The 21,347-nt window shown below is 42.6% G+C and overlaps 1 protein-coding gene across 2 annotated transcripts in view; it reads left to right on the forward strand.

Moving 5' to 3' along the window:
- phf19 (PHD finger protein 19) overlaps positions 1–19,314 on the forward strand; it is a 43,597-nt gene extending 24,283 nt beyond the window's left edge. For both annotated transcript variants that reach the window (XM_061263775.1, XM_061263774.1), the window contains 7 exons: positions 2,809–2,929; positions 5,483–5,550; positions 5,909–6,058; positions 8,124–8,196; positions 8,955–9,040; positions 11,433–11,528; positions 15,253–19,314. In XM_061263775.1, coding sequence (XP_061119759.1) covers positions 2,809–2,929; positions 5,483–5,550; positions 5,909–6,058; positions 8,124–8,196; positions 8,955–9,040; positions 11,433–11,528; positions 15,253–15,589 — 931 coding nt within the window. In that variant the 3' untranslated portion in view covers positions 15,590–19,314. The remainder of the gene's footprint in view (positions 1–2,808; positions 2,930–5,482; positions 5,551–5,908; positions 6,059–8,123; positions 8,197–8,954; positions 9,041–11,432; positions 11,529–15,252) is intronic.
- The last annotated feature ends 2,033 nt before the right edge of the window (positions 19,315–21,347 follow it).

Here is a 21,347-nt window from a genome sequence, read left to right on the forward strand (position 1 = left end):
GTGAGTATCCGCCACATTCGCCCCTCTCGTTTCCCCCTGAATATGAGTGCCGCTGTCCTACCTGTGTGCCCGTGAGGCATCTGGCCCAGACATTGATCACCGTGATGTAGTGTGGGCCTGGGGCTCACCTGCACAGCCTGAAGGCTTTACGCATTCAATGCATGTTAAAAAAGAAGCAGCCCTGGGGCCTTGGAGCAGTAACCATCTTTTAAATCACATTTATGTAAATTAGTTTGGTAATGCGTAAACCGAATTCATGTTTTTGTTTATCGTCTGAGGAGAACCGACTTCGTAAGTCAGAAGTCGTTCCTCTGAAAACTCCCCAGTTTTCTTTCCTCAAGACGCCTAGCACTGATTGGGCCAAATGCGTGTGATTATGTGTGATCTCACTCAGTCAGATCTCATTCCTGTGCATTGTGTGTTATCATATGCTGAGCCATATAATATAATGAGACATTAAAGTTTGATGTGAGATCCATTTGATCTGTTAAATATAGTACAAGTTAGTACCCTACTGGTGTAATCCCCATTCTTGCTGAAATCCATTTTTTGGGCTGCTCGACTATGTGAATTATTACAAGATAATTTCCATAGTAAATAATTCATTGTTTCAGCAACCGCAGTTTTGTTAATGTTTGTGTAACTGATTGGGTGACTTTTAAATGAAATGGAATGCATGCTGTGCTGTACATAAATCAGTGATAATGTAGTCCTGTCTGTTGCTATGGCTGGTTAAATTGTAGTGTTGTACTCATGTTTACATGGCTTTAGTTTATTCTTTCATACAGGCAAAGTGGGCCAATTACTTCTGTGTGTCTGAGGTGTTCTATAATGACCAGTGTAGAAGGTGTCTATGGGGATGGCCCAAAAGATTGACAGCCTGCTTCAACTCTTTATTGTAATTTAAAAAATCTGGAAATATCAATTGATTTAAAATAGACATAATTTCAGCTAAATTCTATTTTGGGATGTTTCAGTCCGACCCATTCTGGCATTCTGTTCTCAGTTTTCTCCAGCGAACAAGTAATTCTTCAGAGAGTTGTGTTGGCTTTCTCAATATGGGGTTAACAAGCAGTCATATCCCTTGTGTAAGTCGTGTCTGTCCTAGTCCAGAGTGTGAATGGTGAATGCTGTACAATCAGTTTACTAAATAAAATGTAGAGCCTTGATTTTAGTGTTTTGTTTTAGAGCCTTTACCGTTCCTTGTTTATGTAAATGGCCTGCTTCTTAGCATGTTTCCATGCACATCTCCCATGGACGCTAGTGATCCTGTCATCTGAGCAGTCCACAAAATCGATGTGACTGACATTAGGGCGGGTTTTCAATCCCACACAGAAATTATTGCTGTCTGTCGCTGAGAAAATTCTCTATTTTCAAGCGTGAATCTGTGCTCATTTGTATTTTAAAGTGCATCAGAAAAGTACATTTGGAGGTCATGCAGAAGATCCTCTGAATTTACAAGCTATATTCAGTCAAGTAACAATGTGTTATTGTTAATACAGTCCTCCCAGAAAAACAGCGTTAAAAAAATGATGTGGGAGGTGTGAGAATAAAATATTTTAGCAATGACACTAAAAGGCACATCCTAAGAATCATGCAGTCGGCCAACTGGAAGACACTGCTCGTGTAGAATTTGTAAATGTGTTACTGCCTGGTTGTGTGATTTAGTCAAGTATGCATGCAAACCAAGTGCAAAATGAATATACCAGGTCAACAGTGCATCATATTTATGTACCAACAGCACACAGCATAGCCTTTCATGTTGGGGTGTGCGATTTGCACATGGTTTAAGAACAGGAATCATGTTTGCCCAAAATGTTTTCACCTGCGGAAGCCAATGAATTGACTGTATGTGATTATTTATTAAGGTGTGTATCGGTTTCCTTTATGTGTGTGTATAAATTATATAATTTTGTTTCTTGATTGACAACTTATCCTAGAGTTCTGTAGGAAAACAGTACCCACTTAGCTGTCAGTATAGTACATGATTCATAAACTCAGAAATCTACAAATATCAGACTTCTACAAAAATAAGACTTCAACTCATGTTACTACTGTACAAGAGCTAAATGATAGACTGTCAGTGACGGAACTACATTGATTATCTGCCTTATGTTATTAAAATTATTTCTTTGGTTTTATAAACTTGATGTGGAGTTCAGTTACTTTCATATAAAATTGGCTGTAGCGAATTGCCTTGAATGGAGTGAAGAAAAACTGTGTTGATCTTAATGAAAAGGCAGCTGGAGTGGTACAATGTAAGGGACTGGGTGAAGTGCAGGGTCTATTTGACAGGTTTCAATGAGATTGGTTTGAACAAATGACATTCTCTCTTGCCTCGGAGTGCAATTACACTATGCTGCCCCTCATTCATATACAAAACTCTGCTCATTTTCCTGGACGGTGACTGCGTTCTGTATTCATACCCGTGCTTTTAATAGTCAAGTTTTCAGTTGGGAAAATTACATTTTTGGTGATGACTAACCAGACTTTTGTCAATGTATTCATAAACGTGGCAGTTAATCAGGGAAAATGGTTGGGTGGATGGCACGAAAACCGCCCATTGTTAATGATGAAAAACTCGCCATAGTGCGCCATTTATCACACGAAGCCAAGGACAAGCCTTTCATTGATCTGCACTGAGATTATTTGCTACATTAGGGCTAATCTGTGAAATGCATAATACGGGATGCACCTTTAATTACAGATGAACCCTCTGAAAACAGTTGCTCATCTTTATCGTGATTAGACTTTCTGTATTGGGTTGGAGTTTCTTAACTTCATCTGCATTGTCTCTCATCTCTTCAGGGTGGATGTGGTACACCTTGCCCTCTACAACCTGGGTGTTCAGAGTAAGAAGAAGTACTTTGAGCTGGAAGAGATCCTCAACTTTGTCAGCAATAACTGGGATCACTTCCAACTGGGCAAGGTCAGTGGTTGAATTCTGAACATACGTATGAATGAAAACTGAGACCCTGAATTTCACATGGTGGGTTTTTTGTCCTACAAGCAATACTAAAGCTCTTTTCATTTGAATGCATCTCTACGAGAATTGTGTGGTGGGATTACATTCAGCTGTAAATTATTAGTAGATACAAAGATAATAGTCTCTCCTGACAAATTTCCCTGTTGAACCCTGTCGGAAATAATATTCAGGAGAAACCATTATTTTCTTATCTACTGCATATCTGGCAGCAGCACAGTGGTTTCAGGCTCATTTAATATCTTGGACCCTTGATGAATTAAAGCCATTTAGCCAACAAAGGTGTTCCGTACTGTATCCGCATAATTTACAGATGAATCTAGTCCCATCCCCCAATTCCCACAGAAATCAAATGCAAAGAGTTTTAATATCGCTCGTAGGACAACCTGAAAATAAGATATCCAGACTTAGGTGATGTTGATATGTCACAGACATCAGGAAGTCATGGCATGCAACGGATATGAAACAAAATACTAAACATGACTACTTAACACAACATTGCTTTGTCCAAAACATTATGGTGCCCTGAGATGGTGGGCCTATGCGTAAACACTGCTGTAATTAATTTGTATAAAAATGCCCTTTATTGAAATCTGACAATGTGCACTTTAACCATATGTGATTTAAAAAATCACAAATTGTGGATTAAAGAGGCAAATAATTTATGGGTCTTTGTCCCAAACATAATAGAGGGCACTGTATGTCTTATGAAGTCTGACAACATTTTTTTATTGTATGTTCTACCCCATTACAAAGAATGTGGATTGATATCAGTGTAATATATAATAATGAATGAGTGTATGGGGGAATCTACTTCCCCTTTAAAGAATGGCTTCTGCTTGTATTTATTTGCTTTGCTCTTCCATTTCCTCTGACCACTTGGACTTGCCCCCTCATGTACTCCGAAGAATTGCAGTCATGTAATGTAGGCCCCTGCAATCTGGAACCACATGTACCATCCTCCACAGGGGCTGGCACACGAATTAGAGTCGTAAATTAGAGCAGTTTTATTTGTCCTTGAGAATGTGGAAGAAATCGATGCTAGAAATGCCAGCTAGTCAAACTCTCATCGCTGCAGGGTAACGCCAAAGTCAGCAGAAAAAAATAAAATAAATTAAAAAGCAGATCTATATTATTTTATACTGGGCATCAAAGGAAACTATTGATGCGTGGATGTTTTTGAAAAATGAAGGATATGGATTATGCATGTCGATGACATGTTTTTGTCATGTTGGGGCTTGGGTTTAATTTATCGGTAGTGGCGGACTTGTACTCCGGAATGGATTTCTTTGTTCCACAGCAGTGCTGCACCTCATTAGTCACAGAGGTGATTGGGTACAGGGGATGCAGTGATGTTGTCTGTTCAATGTCAGCGTGGCTGGAAGCATCTAATCATGCCCCACTTATGAACCCTGGAATAAGGATAATGAATTCCACTGTATCTGTATGCTTCAGCGAAGTAATACTGTGCCGTTAAAAAACAATATGCATCTTTATGGAAAAAATATGACAGCCCTACTCCAATATCAGACGTTCTCACATTTATCATTCATGACCTGTGGTGAATAGACTTGATGCAACAAAGCTTGCCCATAAAATAAGGACTTGGGAAGAATAAAATATGATATTCTTACATTGTTAATAAAACCTTTATTTTCGTAAAAGTTTTACATGGACATGACAATTGTATCTGTTATTTACACCTTTGGCTTTACATTCTGCGAGTTTAATCATCTCAGTCAAAGGTAGTAATTATGCATGGTAGTCACTCTTGTGTGTGAATTATTAATTACTGTCATTACAAAGGTAATTCCTATGAGAAGACAATCCATAAGCTAAGTGTTCTTACATTAGTTTGGTCAATTGCTACCTGGAAGTTTAAGAAAATTGTGCTAGTAGATGTACTCCTTTTTTTATGTCTTATTTTGACCCAATTAAAAAATACATTAAACTCTGTAGTCCAAAAATGTGGAATGTACTGTATTTAGCATTCCAAGAATCACCCAGGACTTGGTACCATAGCCATAAAGGTGTTGTCCATGTTGTTTTGTAAAAAATATGTCTTGTGAATTAGATTTGTTTGGGAGATGCCCCGAGATATGACTCGTGACTGGTGTGACGGAGTGTAACCCGTTGAGAAGATGCGGACCGGGGGACTTTTAATCATAATGGGGAATTGTCAGGACGGATAAACAATCTAGCCGGTTGTTTGGCTACGGTGCACCGCGCACTCGCGCCACTGTCCCCGTGTCCTGAAAAGCAGCAGAAAGGTATTACTGTCGAGGGCTGCGTTTAAAGCAGCGAGGCTGTGGAAAGTGCGGGAAGCCCAGAGAGAGTGGAGAGAGAGAGAGGCAGGCCTCGTTCATCTTCATTCAGCCTCGACGGTCCAGAGGTCCAGCGAATCGAAGGAGGCCAATTTGCACGATACGGAGAACAAAGACTCTCCCCTCGTTTGTACCTTGTTATACACCGGCTGAAGTTTCTTTGTCTTTCGCACAGCTCTTCAACACACCGCTCCACGAGAGAAGCCAGTACCTCCTCGACGCTCTCAATAACTACAAAAGCAAGTAAGCGAAATCCTCCTCATACCGCTTTTAGAAGAGATATTGATGGGGAGAGCCTCTTCAGCTATTCATACTGACTTTGGCTTGCTGCCCTTATGGATTGCTACATTTTCCGTAGATTGTTTGTTCTGTTTATATGTAACCAGCATTTTTTTCTCCAGGGAATGTTCTAGCAAGAGGAACATTTTAAGGGTCTCGTATAGATAAAATAATTGACGTGTCTCCGGAATCCCTCCGCATGTTGTAATCTAGGCTGCTGGACTGCGGGGGCAGAGTGCCGTTTCCGTGATGAATGAACAGAGCTCCCTGCTTCCCTGAGCCCATGTGCATTTTCATTTGGGCTTTTGTTAAATCTGCTCAGGTTCCTCTGCGGGAAAGAGATCAAGAAGAGGAAATGCATCTTTCGGCTGAGGTCACGGGTTCCCCCCAACCCCCCGTCCAAACTCTTCCCCGAGAGGGCGCAGAACTGCGAGGGGCGGGAGGGACGGAAGAGGGCCCGGGGCAGGAACAGGTCAGCCTGCCATTCTGTGCCTCCTCACAGCTTCCTCGTGACGCGTTTACAATCTTCAAATGACATGTATTGTGATGCAACGTGACAAGGGTCACGGCACTATGTGATATTATAACACAGGGCTCGGTTTCAATGGGCAACATTAAATTCATAAATGTAGTGCGTGCAGTTTATTCTTAGAAGTCTTTATCCTACCTTAGTCTTTATTCAGTGTTGGCTAAATTCTGATTGGCAGCTTAGGTCAGTTGTCTTTTGTAGTTCAAAAAAGTGACATTTATTTAATATATAACAACATGATAAGGATAGTGCATGAATGTTATTTGAAAAGATAAAGGCAGGGTCAACTGATAATAAGTGATAATCATAAAAAATGTCAAAATTCAACTATATGATCAGTTTTCATCGTATTCATACCATCAATCACACGTTTTAAGTGTACAGTCTACACTTAAAGAACGGGTATGCAAATGATTTTTTTCATTTGAACAGTCATTAGTCTGCCTTCGAATCTGCCTGGCACCGGCTTCTGCGGAGTCTTGTGAAAACCTGTACGTGTGTGTTGTGTGTGTGTCAACGACTCCCAACGCTCAACATACATTTTTCTTTTCTCCATAGCGAGCGCACTTAAGTAGGACATTCGGAGGAACGGTGATTCATACCCTTGTGGGTGTTTGTTTGACAAACCTTTGATCAGTAAATTAAATCTCGTCTGGTATCGGGCTAACCTTATGTGATATCGTCGTCATTTAACGGGGAATTTACAGGGAACTGGACCAGACTGCTGATAGCTCTGATGGTATTAGTTTAACCTCTGAATAAATAGTCCAAGATGAGGCTGAATTGTCTCCGATAGAAATAACTCCCAGGATAGCGCAGTCATTTATACTCCTACCTCTGTTTTAGCTGCTTTGCTGACACGCTGGGGACCTGATATTTCACAATGATTAGCCTCTTTATATATGGATATGCAAACACTAACTGTGGTTTATAGAACATGCATCATTTATTTGTGTTGTGGCAGGAAACTACATACCTTGTCTCTGTGGTAACCAGGGTTGGCATAACTCTGAAAATTGGCTAAATGGTCACATGGTAGAAAGATAAGAAGTGTTTACACAAATCTCCCGCAGTTTAATTTAATGTAAACCGACATGCTACCGTGTAGTGCTTCTTATGTGCTTTTAAATACGGCAATGCACGGAGTGGGCTTCAAAAGCAAACACTGTGGCCTGAACAAGTTCACATCAGGGTTTCAATAATATATATCCCCTGTAATTCAAACCCTGGCAGCTTGGAAAAGCGTCATACAATGGGTAATACAGTGTGGGAAAACTTTGAATGCTTGAGAGGATACAACAAGAATTACATGTTGGCTTTACTTAATCTTTAAAAAAGATGTGTTATAAAATATAAGTATTAAATGAATATGTTTTAAAAGATTTCATTTAATAAGGATAGCTTTGTTGCACCCTTTCAAAATGAAAGCTCGACGTTGATGTTTCCTGAGAATCGGATACGGTCCAGCACACGCTGCTACACTGCGAGTCACTCTCTCGTTGTTGAAGTTGCGTGATTTTACACTTGTATGCCAGCTCAGTGTCACAAAGCTTGCATTTCACTTCTTCATTTTCAGAAATCTGTGGCCACATGCGCCCTTATCTCTTATGCTCTTCGCATGGCTTTCTGAGAGCGCCTTATCACAAGAGAGCAGGTCAAGGACCGCGTTTTCCATGTCCACGTCACAACCTCGCTCAGCTGTCGAAATGACAGCAGTGCTAATACTTGTAAATACAAACCTCAGATCACAGGGAGAATAGAGCCGTGTAAGGAAATGGTTGCAAAATTTTTTTGAACAAAGTTAAAATTGCTGTACATAATATAAAAATAGAAATAGTTTTTCAGATTCTCCTAAACCTTTAGCATTTCTTTCAACGTTTAGCGATTGTGCGTTTAGAAGTCACACCCTTCGGTTAAGCGAAATTCCAGCTATGTTATAATGCATGCATGTGTTGTCTTTGATTGCTGCGTTCTTTGCCTGACCCCCGTGTCCTTCTTCGGGGTGCAGCTCCCGTCACCCTGACTCTCAGCCCCAGAAGAAGAAGAGGTCAAAGTGGCTGTTAGAAGACGCCATTCCCAACGTGAGTGTCGCCTCCGCCCCGTATCCGTGAAACGCCCGCGAGGTCATCTCTCGGACGTCCGTGGCGTCGCTGGCAGCCGCCGACGCCACCCCGCAATGGAAGGTCATCGCCGGCCCCTCTCCCCCCCCCCGGGGGGCCGTGCGTGCCCCCGGCCTGCCCTGTTCAGCGTCCTGCTATCTGCACCCCAGCCGCTGTGCCGCTTATCTCCGCCAGCCCGCCCTGTCTCCTGACAGCCCCTGTCTGCCTGTCTGCGCGTCTCTGTCCGCGACCTGCCCACTCCAGCCTTGACGGTCATGCATGTTGCTCGATTTTTCCATCTGCCTGTCTGTTCCCATATCACAATTTTCCCCTGGAATTTAACAAACCTGCCCCCCCCCCCCCCCCCCCCCTCCCTCCATCTCCCCCACGCCTCCATTAGTCCGTCTGTCTGTTCCCCCTGCGGCTGACACCCGGCGCGTGTCAGGCTGTGGCTTCCGCGTGCCCTTGTGTGTCATTGCTCTCGGCTCCGCTCCCTTCCTGACGCGGCCCTCAGAGCAGCAGACCCCTCCACCTGATGAGCTCCAACGGCAACACGTCTGCGCCAAGACGTCTCGTTCCGTTATCCCGGACTGAGGCGTCCGCCCAACAGGGCAGTGCATAAATAGATGATCGTGACTGTATAAATGAGTGTACTTTTTTTTCTTTCATTAATATGCTTGATGTGTAATTATTAGTTTTGTCATGGGCAGGAAAACCAATGTTTGTTGCTCTGTCTGCAGAATGAACTTACTACTTCCTTGAGTACAAACCACCACATGGCAAATATATTTGATTTCACCCTGGACGAGCTGCAGAGCTTAAAAAGGTAAATCCTTTTGGGAGGGGCAGGCGGGCGTTGGTTTGTTATACTGTATTGTATTATTGTTTTTAACCAGAATAGTGTTTTTGGCTCCACCAGCATATATCTTACTATGTCGCCCGAAGTCAATTCTAAGCCACAAATTCACTTCCTTCTCTTCAAAGCCTGTTGTGTGTTTCGCTGAAGGTCAGTGTAAATTTGCTGGAAAGTTCATAGCCGTTTACTTGGAAATGCAACATGATCTGTGTTTTCCTGCTTTTGCCAGTTTCCACTTTCCATATTCATACTTCTGGAGTTCACTTTCCCAGCAAGGGAATACCCTCCTCCCTTACAAAAATGGTGCCTTTTCCTGGACAAAAGTGAGTCGGCTAGCTTAGAAAAACAGCCATTCCAGTAATGGTCTAAATGCTTGTAAAGCACTTATTTTACTCCTTACTGGAAAAAGAGCAGGCTCTTTAACTTGAAAGGAATAGTTGACCCAGATGATTCAAGGTATGACCTTAGTATTTGAAATTCAGAAGTAAAGGCCATTAGCTATGTATAAGCACTCTGAAGACAAACGCTCAAATTGTCCTGAACGGTTAAGTTTTCCCTCTTGATTATTTATAACGCAGTTAGTGTGTCATGTAGCCGTGTCTTTCAAGGCAATATTCCACTAAGCTGAGGGGACCCTGTGGATAAATATTTCAAGAGGGCGAGTAAATAGAGGGGGATATTGGAATCTGGGACACAGTTCTCAGAAAGAAAGAAAGAAAAGAAAGAAAATGGCCAATAAGCACCATATCCCATAACTGAATAAGTCTTTTGATCATTTTTGCCATTATCATTTCGCTTTGAGCTTAAATGTAGTTAAAAGTCAAGGAAATATATTACAGTAAACCTATGACAGGGAGTTAAAGTTTCACCATCATGTTGCCTCATGGCTTTACCTTCACTATATAAAGTTTAACAAACCCGTTTGTGCCAATTTGATAGGAGCTATTACACAACATTAACTACACTTCTTTAACTTTTTCCAGGATGCACAAATACCAGTGATTGATGTTTGCACTTTTTTGAAAGCCGTGGCACCATTCTGTGTCTGTGATTCATTCGTTCAGACGGCGTGTTTTAGAGTCTGTGGGCCGTGTCCTTATCACTGGGCAGAACAATCACATGAATTTGCATTGATTTCCCTTTGAAAAACTGTAAGTAAGGCCCTGTGGCGATGTGTTTTCCCCTCCAAAGTTATTTCCATTCAAAAAGAAAGGTGAAATGTTTTAATTAGACTCTCCAGAAAGGTTATCAGCTGCTAAACAGCTCTGTTTGAATAATAAATTAAGGCCAAATGTGCCACTTTGGGGACTTTTGAAGCCAAGGAAGGCTTTTATGTAAACTGAGGTAGTCTTTGGGTGAAATTCTTGCAGATGGGAATGCGTTCAGTGTCTGCAGTAAGCTGAAGTCACTGAGAGGTACATTGTCTCCCTAAGTCTTTTCAATCTCTACCCTCACAGTTGCCTCAGATGCTTAACCCTCACCAGGAATGTGTGTGTGTGTGTGTGTGTGTGTGTGTGTGTGTGTGTGTGTGTGTGTGTGTGTGTGTGTGTGTGTGTGTGTGTGTGTGTGTGTGTGTGTGTGTGTGTGTGTGTGTGTGTGTGTGTGTGTGTGTGTCAGTATTGAAATGAACACTTGGGCATACCAAAATGAGTTTGCAGTGACTTAAGAAACTGGAAATCATCCTGAACTTGATTTGTTTTGTCAACAGTGAATGAGGACTTTACGTTAATTGGATTTCCTCAAATCCAAGCCTGTCTTGTTTGTCTTGCAATCCTTCCCCATATTATTTCTTGTTAGTGAGAGAAAACCACTGTTTGGTAGAATAGTGCTGTTTACAGTGGGTTTCAATTAGGGGTGGACAATATGGAAGCCAAGCCAACAACAATAAACAATAATTGATGGACCATATTGGCCAAAACCAATACTTCTAATCCCACAGTACGAGTGCAAACTGCAGTCAAGTTCCACATTCACGGAAGACTCTGATGAGCTCGGAAAAATGTTTTTGATGTGTACTGTAAATTGAATTGTTTTATAATTGTGCGGTGAGCATGGGTCTAGTGAACTACAGTCTCTGTATTGGTCTCCTTATCAGTGTGGTTGGCAAAATAAAAGTGAATAATAAGAGGTCCAGATTGCTATGATTAGGCTATTAGTTGGGCATGACAGTTACACTCTGGACTACCAGAACAAACTGTCAGATTGGTCTTCAGTTGACGCTTTCAAAGGCTTCAACTGAAGACGCTGATGAAGTACAATTATGGCTGTGTTGATGGCACATACGCATCACAGGCCCACACGTCGAGCACTGCTGATGAGTACAGCAGCGCTATCGGACTGATGCCGGTCGTTGTCTTTGCAGCACCAGCTCAGGACGGACCTTCAGCTTGGACCTGGACTCCACGGATGCAGCAAGCACCTCCGGCTCGGCCACCACCAGCGTGTCCTACGACCTGCGGTACGCCCCCGTTTTCCAGCTGGGCGGGGCCCGAACCCCCACCTCGTGACACCGCACACGCACAAGCTCGGATCGTCAGACAAAGCGGCAGTTGGCCATTTCTCATGTTGCATTGTGGGTGTTAAAATGTCAGTTATCTAAATGTCCCAGGGTATGGGTGGAGAGTCTAGGGCTCTGCGCTGAGGATGAATCGACCAATCCTCTGTAGGTCAGAGGTGTTAGCCCAAGCCAAGAATGAAGATGTGACAAAAGGTCTTATCGGCTTCTCTCTCTCTCCCTGCCCCTCTCCTTTCCTCCTTTTTTCGCCTGCTGCCTGGAGTTACATAGCAAATGATCAATAACTCAGCCAAGTGAAAAGTTTGCGGCAGTAGCTGTCAGAGGTGATTTTCTCCCATCATGCTTACCTTTAGACAGGGCCACTCATGAGTAGACGGGGAATTAAATTGTTACGCAGTGTGGGGAGGGAGGTTTGGAGTATCCAGTCCTGGCACTGCGACAGCATGATGAGACGTTATGGATTTTTCATTCTGGCTGCTGTGGATCTACTGTCTGCTTTTTCACTACTTTAACCCATCGACCACTATTTGATTTCTAATAACAGGTTTTTGTAAGAGGTGTGTGTGTGTGTGTGTGCGTGCGTGCGTGCGTGCGTGCGTGCGTGCGTGCGCGCGCGCAGGCTTGCGTGTGCATATATATACATGTATAAATGTGTCAATTTACATGTGGTTAAGGAGCTACTGTATATGAGAGACAGTATCCAGACTTTAGGCTTTTAATAGCCTGTGTCTGTTTTTGGCATTTGTCAATGTGAGAACCAGCGTTGTGCCAATGAAAGTCAAGGAAGCCGCAATGAAGCTGAGAATTAGATGAAAACAGACATATGCCAATTTCTACACAATGCAACCAATGTGCATAAAAATACCCTTAAACAAATCTGAGAGCTCTTTAACTACATGTGAATTGTTTGATTAGAAATCTAAAATACAGCACCGAGCCAAATCAAGAAAATAAATGTCTTTGTCCCAAACATTATGGAGCTTACTGTATATTTTAAATTAATTCGTATGAGCTTGTGTAAACCTGCCTGGCTCAGCTCTCGCGAAGGTATATCTGACCCTCCCTGAAGCAGTCTTTGGCTTGCAGCAGCCACGCCGTGTCGAAGGCATCACTCGTAGAACGTGACGGATCTTCTGCACGTGTGCGGGGACTGGGGGGCGCTGGGCAGCGGAGTGGGTCAAACGCTCCCTGAGGGACCGCAATAAAGCCCACCTGCCCACGCTCTCGCTCACCCCTCCCCAAAACCGGCCCACGGACAGCCCGCCCGCTCTGTCTCCCGTCCCTCCCCGCTCTGTCCATCGTGTTGATACCAGCTCCCTGCTGCAGCTCTTTAATTAACCTTTGAGGAGGAACCAGCGGAGGTATCAGCTGCAATCACTGCGGGGGGAAGTCTTTCATTAGGCCCTGTGACCTGGCCCACCCTTTGACCAGCCACCGGGGAGGTGACGACTGAGCCTGCTGTATGTGTGTGTGGGTGGCTCCGACTCCACTCCTCCTCCCTCTCCCCATCCCCGCTCAATTTGTCACTCCGCTTTTATTTTTAGAGTTGTGTTCTCATTACCATCTCAAAGAATGCTCGGGCGTGATGGGGATTTCACTCCCCCTCTATTAAAAAGCAATAAATACATAAGTATTTGTATGGATAAGATTTCCTAGGGACAAACAACACGGCTCTGTGAAACGGGAGTGTTCCCCACTGCGCGACAGCACAGAAGAAGAGATCAAACGCGCTGCTTCCATTCCTCCTCATGTCCCTCTTCTTCCTCGCCTTTCATGTTGCCTTGCTGCGGCTTAAGTGCCTGTCTGGGATTTCTGCTGGCTCCTCCAATGAAGCCTTCCCACATCGGAGAAATAAATGGGCTTGTTCTGTGGTTATGGGCCCCCACGGCGCCCCCTGCTGTGCGCGGTTTGATCTGCGCAGCTGCAGCCGGGGGAGAGGGGGACTGCTTGAAGGATTAATATCGTGAGCCCCGTGTGGGGGGGAAAAAACCCTCCACTGGAACTAAATGGGCGGAGGTTGCACGGGTTTTTATCGGGTTGTGGTGTGTTTTAGGTTCAAAAAGGGGTTTTTTTGTTTCATTGACCAAAATCAAAGTCCTCACAAAAATATAATTGGTAGATAACCATAGCACCATCTAGTGTCCGTTTGTCAGCTGCCAGTTCTCCCGCAGATAGCTGTGATCGTACCAGTCCCCGTTTGGATTGGATACCAAAGTCAGTTCAGAATGCCATCTTTGGGTCAGTGAGCGCTAGCGCTTGAATAAGTGTCTGTACAGTAGCATTCATACTATCTCAGCTCCTGGAATGCAATAGAATATGGGATTTCCACCGTTATCAGTAGCTTCAAGGGAGGCTGATCATTATGACACTTGATTGAAAATATATTTTTCATTAGGGGTGGTTCAGTATTTTCATGGTTCAGTTAACTGGCGACATTTAATCAATTACCTGATTTAAAAACCTAGAACTCCTGTAAGTGTACAATTTACTACTTGCGGAAGAACAGATACTGTGGTAGAGGAAAGAACAGAAAAGAACAAAAAGGGCATTGTTTGTCATGTTGCCCCTCTAAACTTCTGTAATGCAAAATAGGCTTCTTGGATTGGGGTCAATTCCAAATTAAATGAGAATTGCTGATAAATGCTACAATGTTCTTGGGTTTAAAGTAGAAAATGCATTTCCCAGAATGGGTTTGTTAAAAGACGAGAGAAGATAAAAACCTGAAATTAAATGTTTTTCTGACATTCATCTTATTCTTTAAATGGTATGATTTGCAGCAGCAGGCGTTTAATTTCACAGTGAATATTTTATCAATATGAAAGGACAACAGGTGGTCAGGATAGCAGAATCTTCCTAATAACAATAATAATAATGAGTTATTTAGGTGATGCTTTTATACATAGCAACTTACAGTTGATTTGATTAAGCATGTGAAAATCCACTAGTTCTGATTGCATTTTGGTTCCCATACGATTCCCATCCACTATTTTGGTTCTTTCTTGGCATAGTTCACTTAAATTATTGCTTTAGTGGGGTCATACAGCTATATACTGGCCAGGTCTGGCACTTAAACCAGGTGAATTAATTAACGGTCTCCTACATTGTAATTTGCACATGGTCAGAATGCTAAAGTAATATAATACTGTGTTATGAATAAGTAGTCTGTAATTCCTTTGGATTTAGTTTTACTTAAAATTCATGTTCTGCATCTTGGAGGCTTTTGGAATAAAAATTTTAGTGCCAATTTATGGGCTGAATGGATTCCAAAATTCTGAATTGAAGTGCTACATCCTGTTTTTATCCCCATCCGAATGAAAATTTTGGATTACGTGTGCGGTCTGAATTTGAGCGGACTCCAGAATGGCGAATTGAATGGGGGAGGGCTGTGGGCAGACGACAGGTGCGGGGAGTGTTTCGCTGGAGAGCGTTCAGAGTCCGGTCTCCAGCGGGAGCGCGTTACCCGCCGCGCCGAGCCTGACCGCCGCCCAGGGGTGTGATCACACGGCGCGCGGGGGCCGCTGGGTAATCTCTGGGGCAGGGGCCGCACCGCACCGGACGGTCTGGGGGCCGCCGGCCCGTAATTACCCACAGCCAGGTGGGAAGGCGCTTGATGGGAGCGAGGGTGTAAAAGGCGTCTTGTTTTTTTTTTCCTTGACGGCGTTTGCAGGAAGAACGTGGGCAGCAGGAAGAGGAAACTGCGCATGTCGTCCTACGCCCCGCTGGCCAGCCGAGCGGCGGTCGCCGAGGGCGACCTGGGCGCGGGCGCGCTGGAGGAGGCGGAGCCCCCGGAGGCCACGGAGCAGCACGCCATCGACAGCCACACCTTCGACAGCATCAACGAGGACGACTCGTCCCTGTCCCACCTCAAGTCCTCCATCACCAGCTACTTCGGCGCCGCCGGCCGGCTCAACTGCGGGGAGAAGTACCAGGTCCTGGCCCGCCGGGTCACCCCGGAGGGCAAGGTCCAGTACCTGGTGGAGTGGGAGGGCACCACCCCCTACTGAGCCAGGCTGGCTGGGGAAGGCGGCCGGACGGCGGGATTGTGTCCTGCTCTTCACCTGGTCCGCTCCTCCAGGAGACCACATCTTTTACCTTTTACATTTCCCTCTCCGTAGTTCTGTTTTTCCCCTCACTCCCAGCACAGACCTTTTGCGCACCGCTTGCCTTTAGTTACACATTATATTATGTTCAATGCAGAAACTGTAGTCGTAAAAAAAAAAAAAGCAATATGGAGCTGCTGTGTTTTGTTCTCACAAAGCGGCAGTGCTTCTGCTGTGCTGCAGCGTCTATTGAGTGAGCTTCACTGAATGTGCCCTGCTGTCCGCTCTTCTTAGTCACGCCCTGTTATGAAGCACTGCTTGTGTGTTTCTGTAGAGTCCTGCAATGTTCACATCCTAGAGTTTATGCGCCTCTGTCTGATACTTAAAGGGGGGAAGATGAATGAATTCACATTTCACCTTATTGCACTTAAGATTTTAGTTTTTAACCAACATGTACATTTACCTGGCAAGAGACTATTTAAAGTTGCTACTGTTTAATGTCTAGTTTGAAATATGCATCTTTTGGGGCAGTGTGTTCATTACAGTATGTTCCTCTGTACTGTATCTCTATACCCCTTACAAACAATAACAATACATTTTTTATTGGGTTTAAATGCCCATCCGTGCACTTTTTCATTCTGATGGCAGCCATTTTAAATGTCTTCTCTCTTCTTTTTGAAAAGAAACTAAAAAAATCCCTGTAGCTTCTGTTGTGAAATGCATTTTTATTTACTGCTAATCAGTGATCTGCTTCACTCACCCCAGAAGCAGGTCAGCAGTTATATCATGGAAGTAGCTAGCTGTAAAAATAATTTATAGCCCACCTTACAACGCAGTTTGTCAAGTTGTCAGCAATCAGATCTGTAACTGCACAAGTCCAGGCTGCATTCCCATGTATACTGGGTAGGTGACATTTACTACATATCTTTAGTGTGTATTTTGTCGCAAGATGTAGGGTCACGTTTATCTCAGACGAGAGTAATATACTGTATTAAATGTCACCGGAGCTTGTTATTTCTGCTCATTGTAATTATCTTTCTTCTGTGGGAAAAACAATGAAACCAGATGTCCCTATAAAAGTGCTCTCCATTTTCATCCTCACATATTGTTCATTTAACATTTCCAAAGAAGTCTGTTGTTTTGCTGGCTATATTCTCCTTTGGGCTGGTCTTTCTCTCAGGTGCCTCACTATGGTTTACAGGCATAGATAGTCTACACACCCTAACTGAGAACTGTAGTCCAGGCGGCAGAGTGAATGGCCTGAAATCGGCTCCTAGTGTATCTGAAGTATATGTACATTATAAACAATATAGGCCTATTACCTTTTATAATTAACATTGTTTTTAGATAATCTGAATATTAGGCCACTCTCTTGCTTTGTTGCACTTTTAACAAATTCCTTCAGCTATGCAATCTGTAATCGTTTTGTAAATTGATACTTATTCGACCAAAGTATTATTCGCTGTTAGAATTTTTAAATCGGCACCAAAACTGTTTTGTGTATAAATACTATAAGCTCTATGTTGACTAAGTCATTATTAATAAATGTATACAGATATAATTTTAGTGTGGTGGATGATAATATGCATCCTCTATCATAACTTTTAGCACTTGATTTGCAAAAAATAAAATAAAGAAATTACAGTACAACTGTTCAAAGCAAAAGAGTGTAGAAATCCAACTTAGGAGTTTATGATCACCTAAAGTAATTTTTCCCAGATTCAGTATATGGTATTTCAGTCTGTCAGTTGTTTCATGAAAAAAAAAAAATCTTTGAATACAGTGTTCCTGAATTTGAATAATTATACAGGGTGCGATATACATGGCCTTTTTTTTTTATTGGAAGATCCTATGTTTTTTCCCCTCATTCTTTTCATTGAATTAAGCTGTAGACAGTGTTAATGCTGGAGTGTGCGTGTGTGTATGCCTGTGTGTGTGTGTGTGTGTGTGTGTGTGTGTGTGTGTGTGTGTCTGTGCATACAACATGTCAAATTCAGCAGCTAAAAGCAGGACATTCATGCAGTAGCCAATCAGGAACTGGCATGCCAACCTCTAGTTTTAGGTGAACATATCACGGCCGGCGTAACATAAAATCTGATGTCGCCACGGGCATGTTTTCGGGAATTCACATTACTGCAACTGCAGCAAATGCCGGCGTAATTTTCATGTTCTGTCACAGTCTTGTGCCATCAATCAGACAGAAATGGACTGCCATATCTGGTGCTGTGTAAATGAATGGTGCAATCACCACATTACCTTCCAAGGCCAGAGGACCCTTTTCTCCATTGTCATTGAGTCTGCATGGTGCTCTTCGCTTATTGTTTGTGTTTGATTACATAAAACAACTTTATACATTTTGTTAAACAACAATCACGTGGCTTTGAGCATATCCACATACAGTAAATCGCCTGCCATTTCATAAGTAGCCTGAAGTAGCTCCTGCTACTTATTTCTTGTTTGAAGAATTCGGGCGGATGCTGAAGCTCTCTCTACCTTAACAAGGTAGTGTTGATGTCAGCAGACAGCAAGCCCACATTGTTATCATACTCTATGGGACATGTGGCTAGGTCACAAAACGTGATTTGTTCATTTCAGTTTTTTTAATGCGACGAGTTGTTAAAATAGAAATGGCTTTAGATATATGGTTAATTGTAAAATGACTAATGGCTATAAATGATTGGGCCTTGTGCATTATGAATGACTATTTGTTTCACACCTTTCCCAGGCTCACACTGTAATTCTAGTGTATATCTGACTCATTCTTCTCTCCTGCCACTTGCCTTGACAACACCGTGAGCTACATCCACCCTAGTAACCAATGCTCTGCCCATTTATCCTGATTGGCCAGAAAATGTCTGTCTTTTACTGTGGAATTCCCCCTCCCTCTCTTGGCACTGTTTCATAAGAATGTGAACATTATGTATTTGCAAACATGCGGCTGTCCTGTCTATTAAGAATCAATATGATTATTTGATGCTTGTCTTATTGAAATACTGTCGTCTTGGTGGTCATTCGAAGATACAGCTATGCTGACATTGACATGTATATCGTTAGAACTGATTAGACAATTCATGTATTTAGCTCGTTCCACGTTTTTGTTTTTATAACCAATATTTTATGGATTCTATAGATATTCTATGGAGCTCATATAGATGTCAAGAGTGATCTCCAATAAGATCTAACATTAAATATTATATGCTTGTAATACTATGTACATTATTGTCATGGCCAAAAAAAAAAAATACTGTTAGCATGTCGGATTCATCTTGTGTGATAAAACGTATTTTCAGATTTGGTAGATTTGACAGTAAAGCACATATTTCTTTTGTCATCCAATCACTGAAAATGTACCAAAGGAGTAAAATACAATAGAAAGCTTGGTTCTGTCATTGTGTATGCCATTAATGTAACTGACTTACTGACAAAATACTTAGAGAATAGGTACAGCTGTTGAAGTTCTGTCTTCTGTATAAACAGGTTGCATTACCATTGCAATACTGCATCTTGTATTTTTTTATTTTATTTTATTTTTTTTTTAAATCTGCTTTTATACATAATTTTATCCATTTTAATGCAGGCTCCCCTTATTCTGCAATACAGAATCATTGTGATATTATGTTTGTAGTGTTCTCACTGTCACAGATAAAATAAAGTTCAAGCTCACATTCACTGTTTCTCTGCACTGTAAAGTTGCTGCCAGAATCTTAATGTTTGCTTGATATTCATTTTAATGAGCACACAGGATGACAGAAGTCTAGTACCTGCATGAAAATGGATGAATCCGAACAGAAATTCAGAATCAAGAACCAAAGTAGCCACACAAGTACTATACACACATTTTCATATTAGTGCGTGCAGTACATTCATTTAAACACACTTTATGTATTCTGTATTTATGTATTAATGGAATTTTGTTAAGAGTATACATTGAGGAGGTCAGGTGTTGCACACATTTACTGCAAGTACTCTTGTAGTATAACCCTGAAATAGTGTTAACAGATAAATGAACTTTCCTCCATTTTGTTTCATATTGAGTTGGATATTGAATGGTTATAAGACATTTGAAGGTATTGATTTCAATTGAAACACACACGATAGTACTTCCCTGCCATTATTCTGGAAGACCCTAGAAATAAAGGATGTTTTTGTTCCACAAAAGTAATTTGAACTTCAGTACGATGACCAATATGGGGAAGAAACTGTTCTGGTGCAACGAGTATCGAGCACTATAGAATGCGCCAGAATGTATGGCTGGCCTGCAGGGGGCACCACAACGCAACTTTGCATCATATCCTGCAGGATCGCAACACCCCACAAGATTGTGTAGGTGCGGGTTAGATTGGGCAACTGTTTTGCATCCCAGGTGGGTAAGCGTGAAGGCACTAATGTTAGCATGGGTGCTTTAAGGCACCAGAGGACAACAGCATAACTGCGAGTCTATGAGAGGACATGAGCCGTATGGAGAAACCACTCAATTACTGTGCAATTCTGGGCATTAAAAAAAACTAACATCTGGTGTTTGTCATGGTAATCATAGTTCTTCCATAAATATCGAGATATTTCAAGAAGACACTGATTCTGAGTTAAAGGGCTGCTTCACATGCCCTCCCTAGATCTATGAATGATGCCAGTGATACCTTTAATTACTCTATTAAATAACAGAATAATAAGGTCCCTAATATTTTTCTTGCGCACATTCTTTACTTTACAAATCCCGGAATGGCATACTTTTCTCATGCTGTTCAAGGGATTGCACAGTAGTTGTCGCACTAGACTTATGTGTTCTGCCTGTCGCAAGACTTTCAATGAAAGACCGTGGCGATTTCCCGGGCCTGTCCAGGAATGTGGCAGCTCAGAGCTCATTACGCACTGGAGCACAGACTGTAACCGGCGGACCACTTCCACAGCACCTCCACACCAGAGCTCGGTCAGCCCGGCCGGGCCCCCTCCTGCCAGCTGAACAAACGCTGGCGTATGTGTCCGCACATTTCTTTTGTGTGCCCATTGTTGTGTCCTAAGACAGGAGATGGGAAAGTTATCCCTGCTGGCCCGTTGTCAGACCAGCTTAATCTCACGGAATGCCCGGCTTTACCGGTCACGCCCAGTCACAACACTCAGAATTTGGCAGTTCCGTCAAATCTGTCATTTCTGTCGCTCTCTTCCGTCCATTCCAATTTCAATTCTTGGAATAAATGTGTCTTATTTGGCTCTGGGTATCGATTCATAAATCAGCTAAGCTGTTTAGTGCATACCGTGCAAAGTATTTGACAGAAAATGCACGGCCAAAATGTGAGCCAAGCCGGAGCGCATGCATCAGCATTCTGCCTCGTCCCACTCCTGTTCTGCCCGGTCTATAACAGCCGGCATTGTAATGAATTGTCTCCTCCCAAGTTATATCATTATGAAACTGCAATTCCTTATCCAGAAAATCTGACCACATGATTGCTATTTGTGAAGGATGCCAGTGGTATTTCAGTAAAGAATCTTTAAGGCAGGCGGTCAAAGTAATACATTTTTTACCGTTTCGTCATTTGACAGTAAGTTTGTTCAGAATCTTGTTTATGGGTCCAAAGGAAGCCATAAAAATTCAAGTACTGTACGAGAAATACTCGCCTAATTAAATTTGTTCTTTTAGACATGTTGAAAGTGGTTTTAATTAAAGGTTACAAACTTGTTAATCATTCCACTTTGAAGGGGGCAGAGTGACTGATACTGAAAATAG

This window comes from Conger conger, chromosome 12, assembly GCF_963514075.1.
Source record: "Conger conger chromosome 12, fConCon1.1, whole genome shotgun sequence".
Taxonomy (NCBI): Eukaryota; Metazoa; Chordata; class Actinopteri; order Anguilliformes; family Congridae; genus Conger; species Conger conger.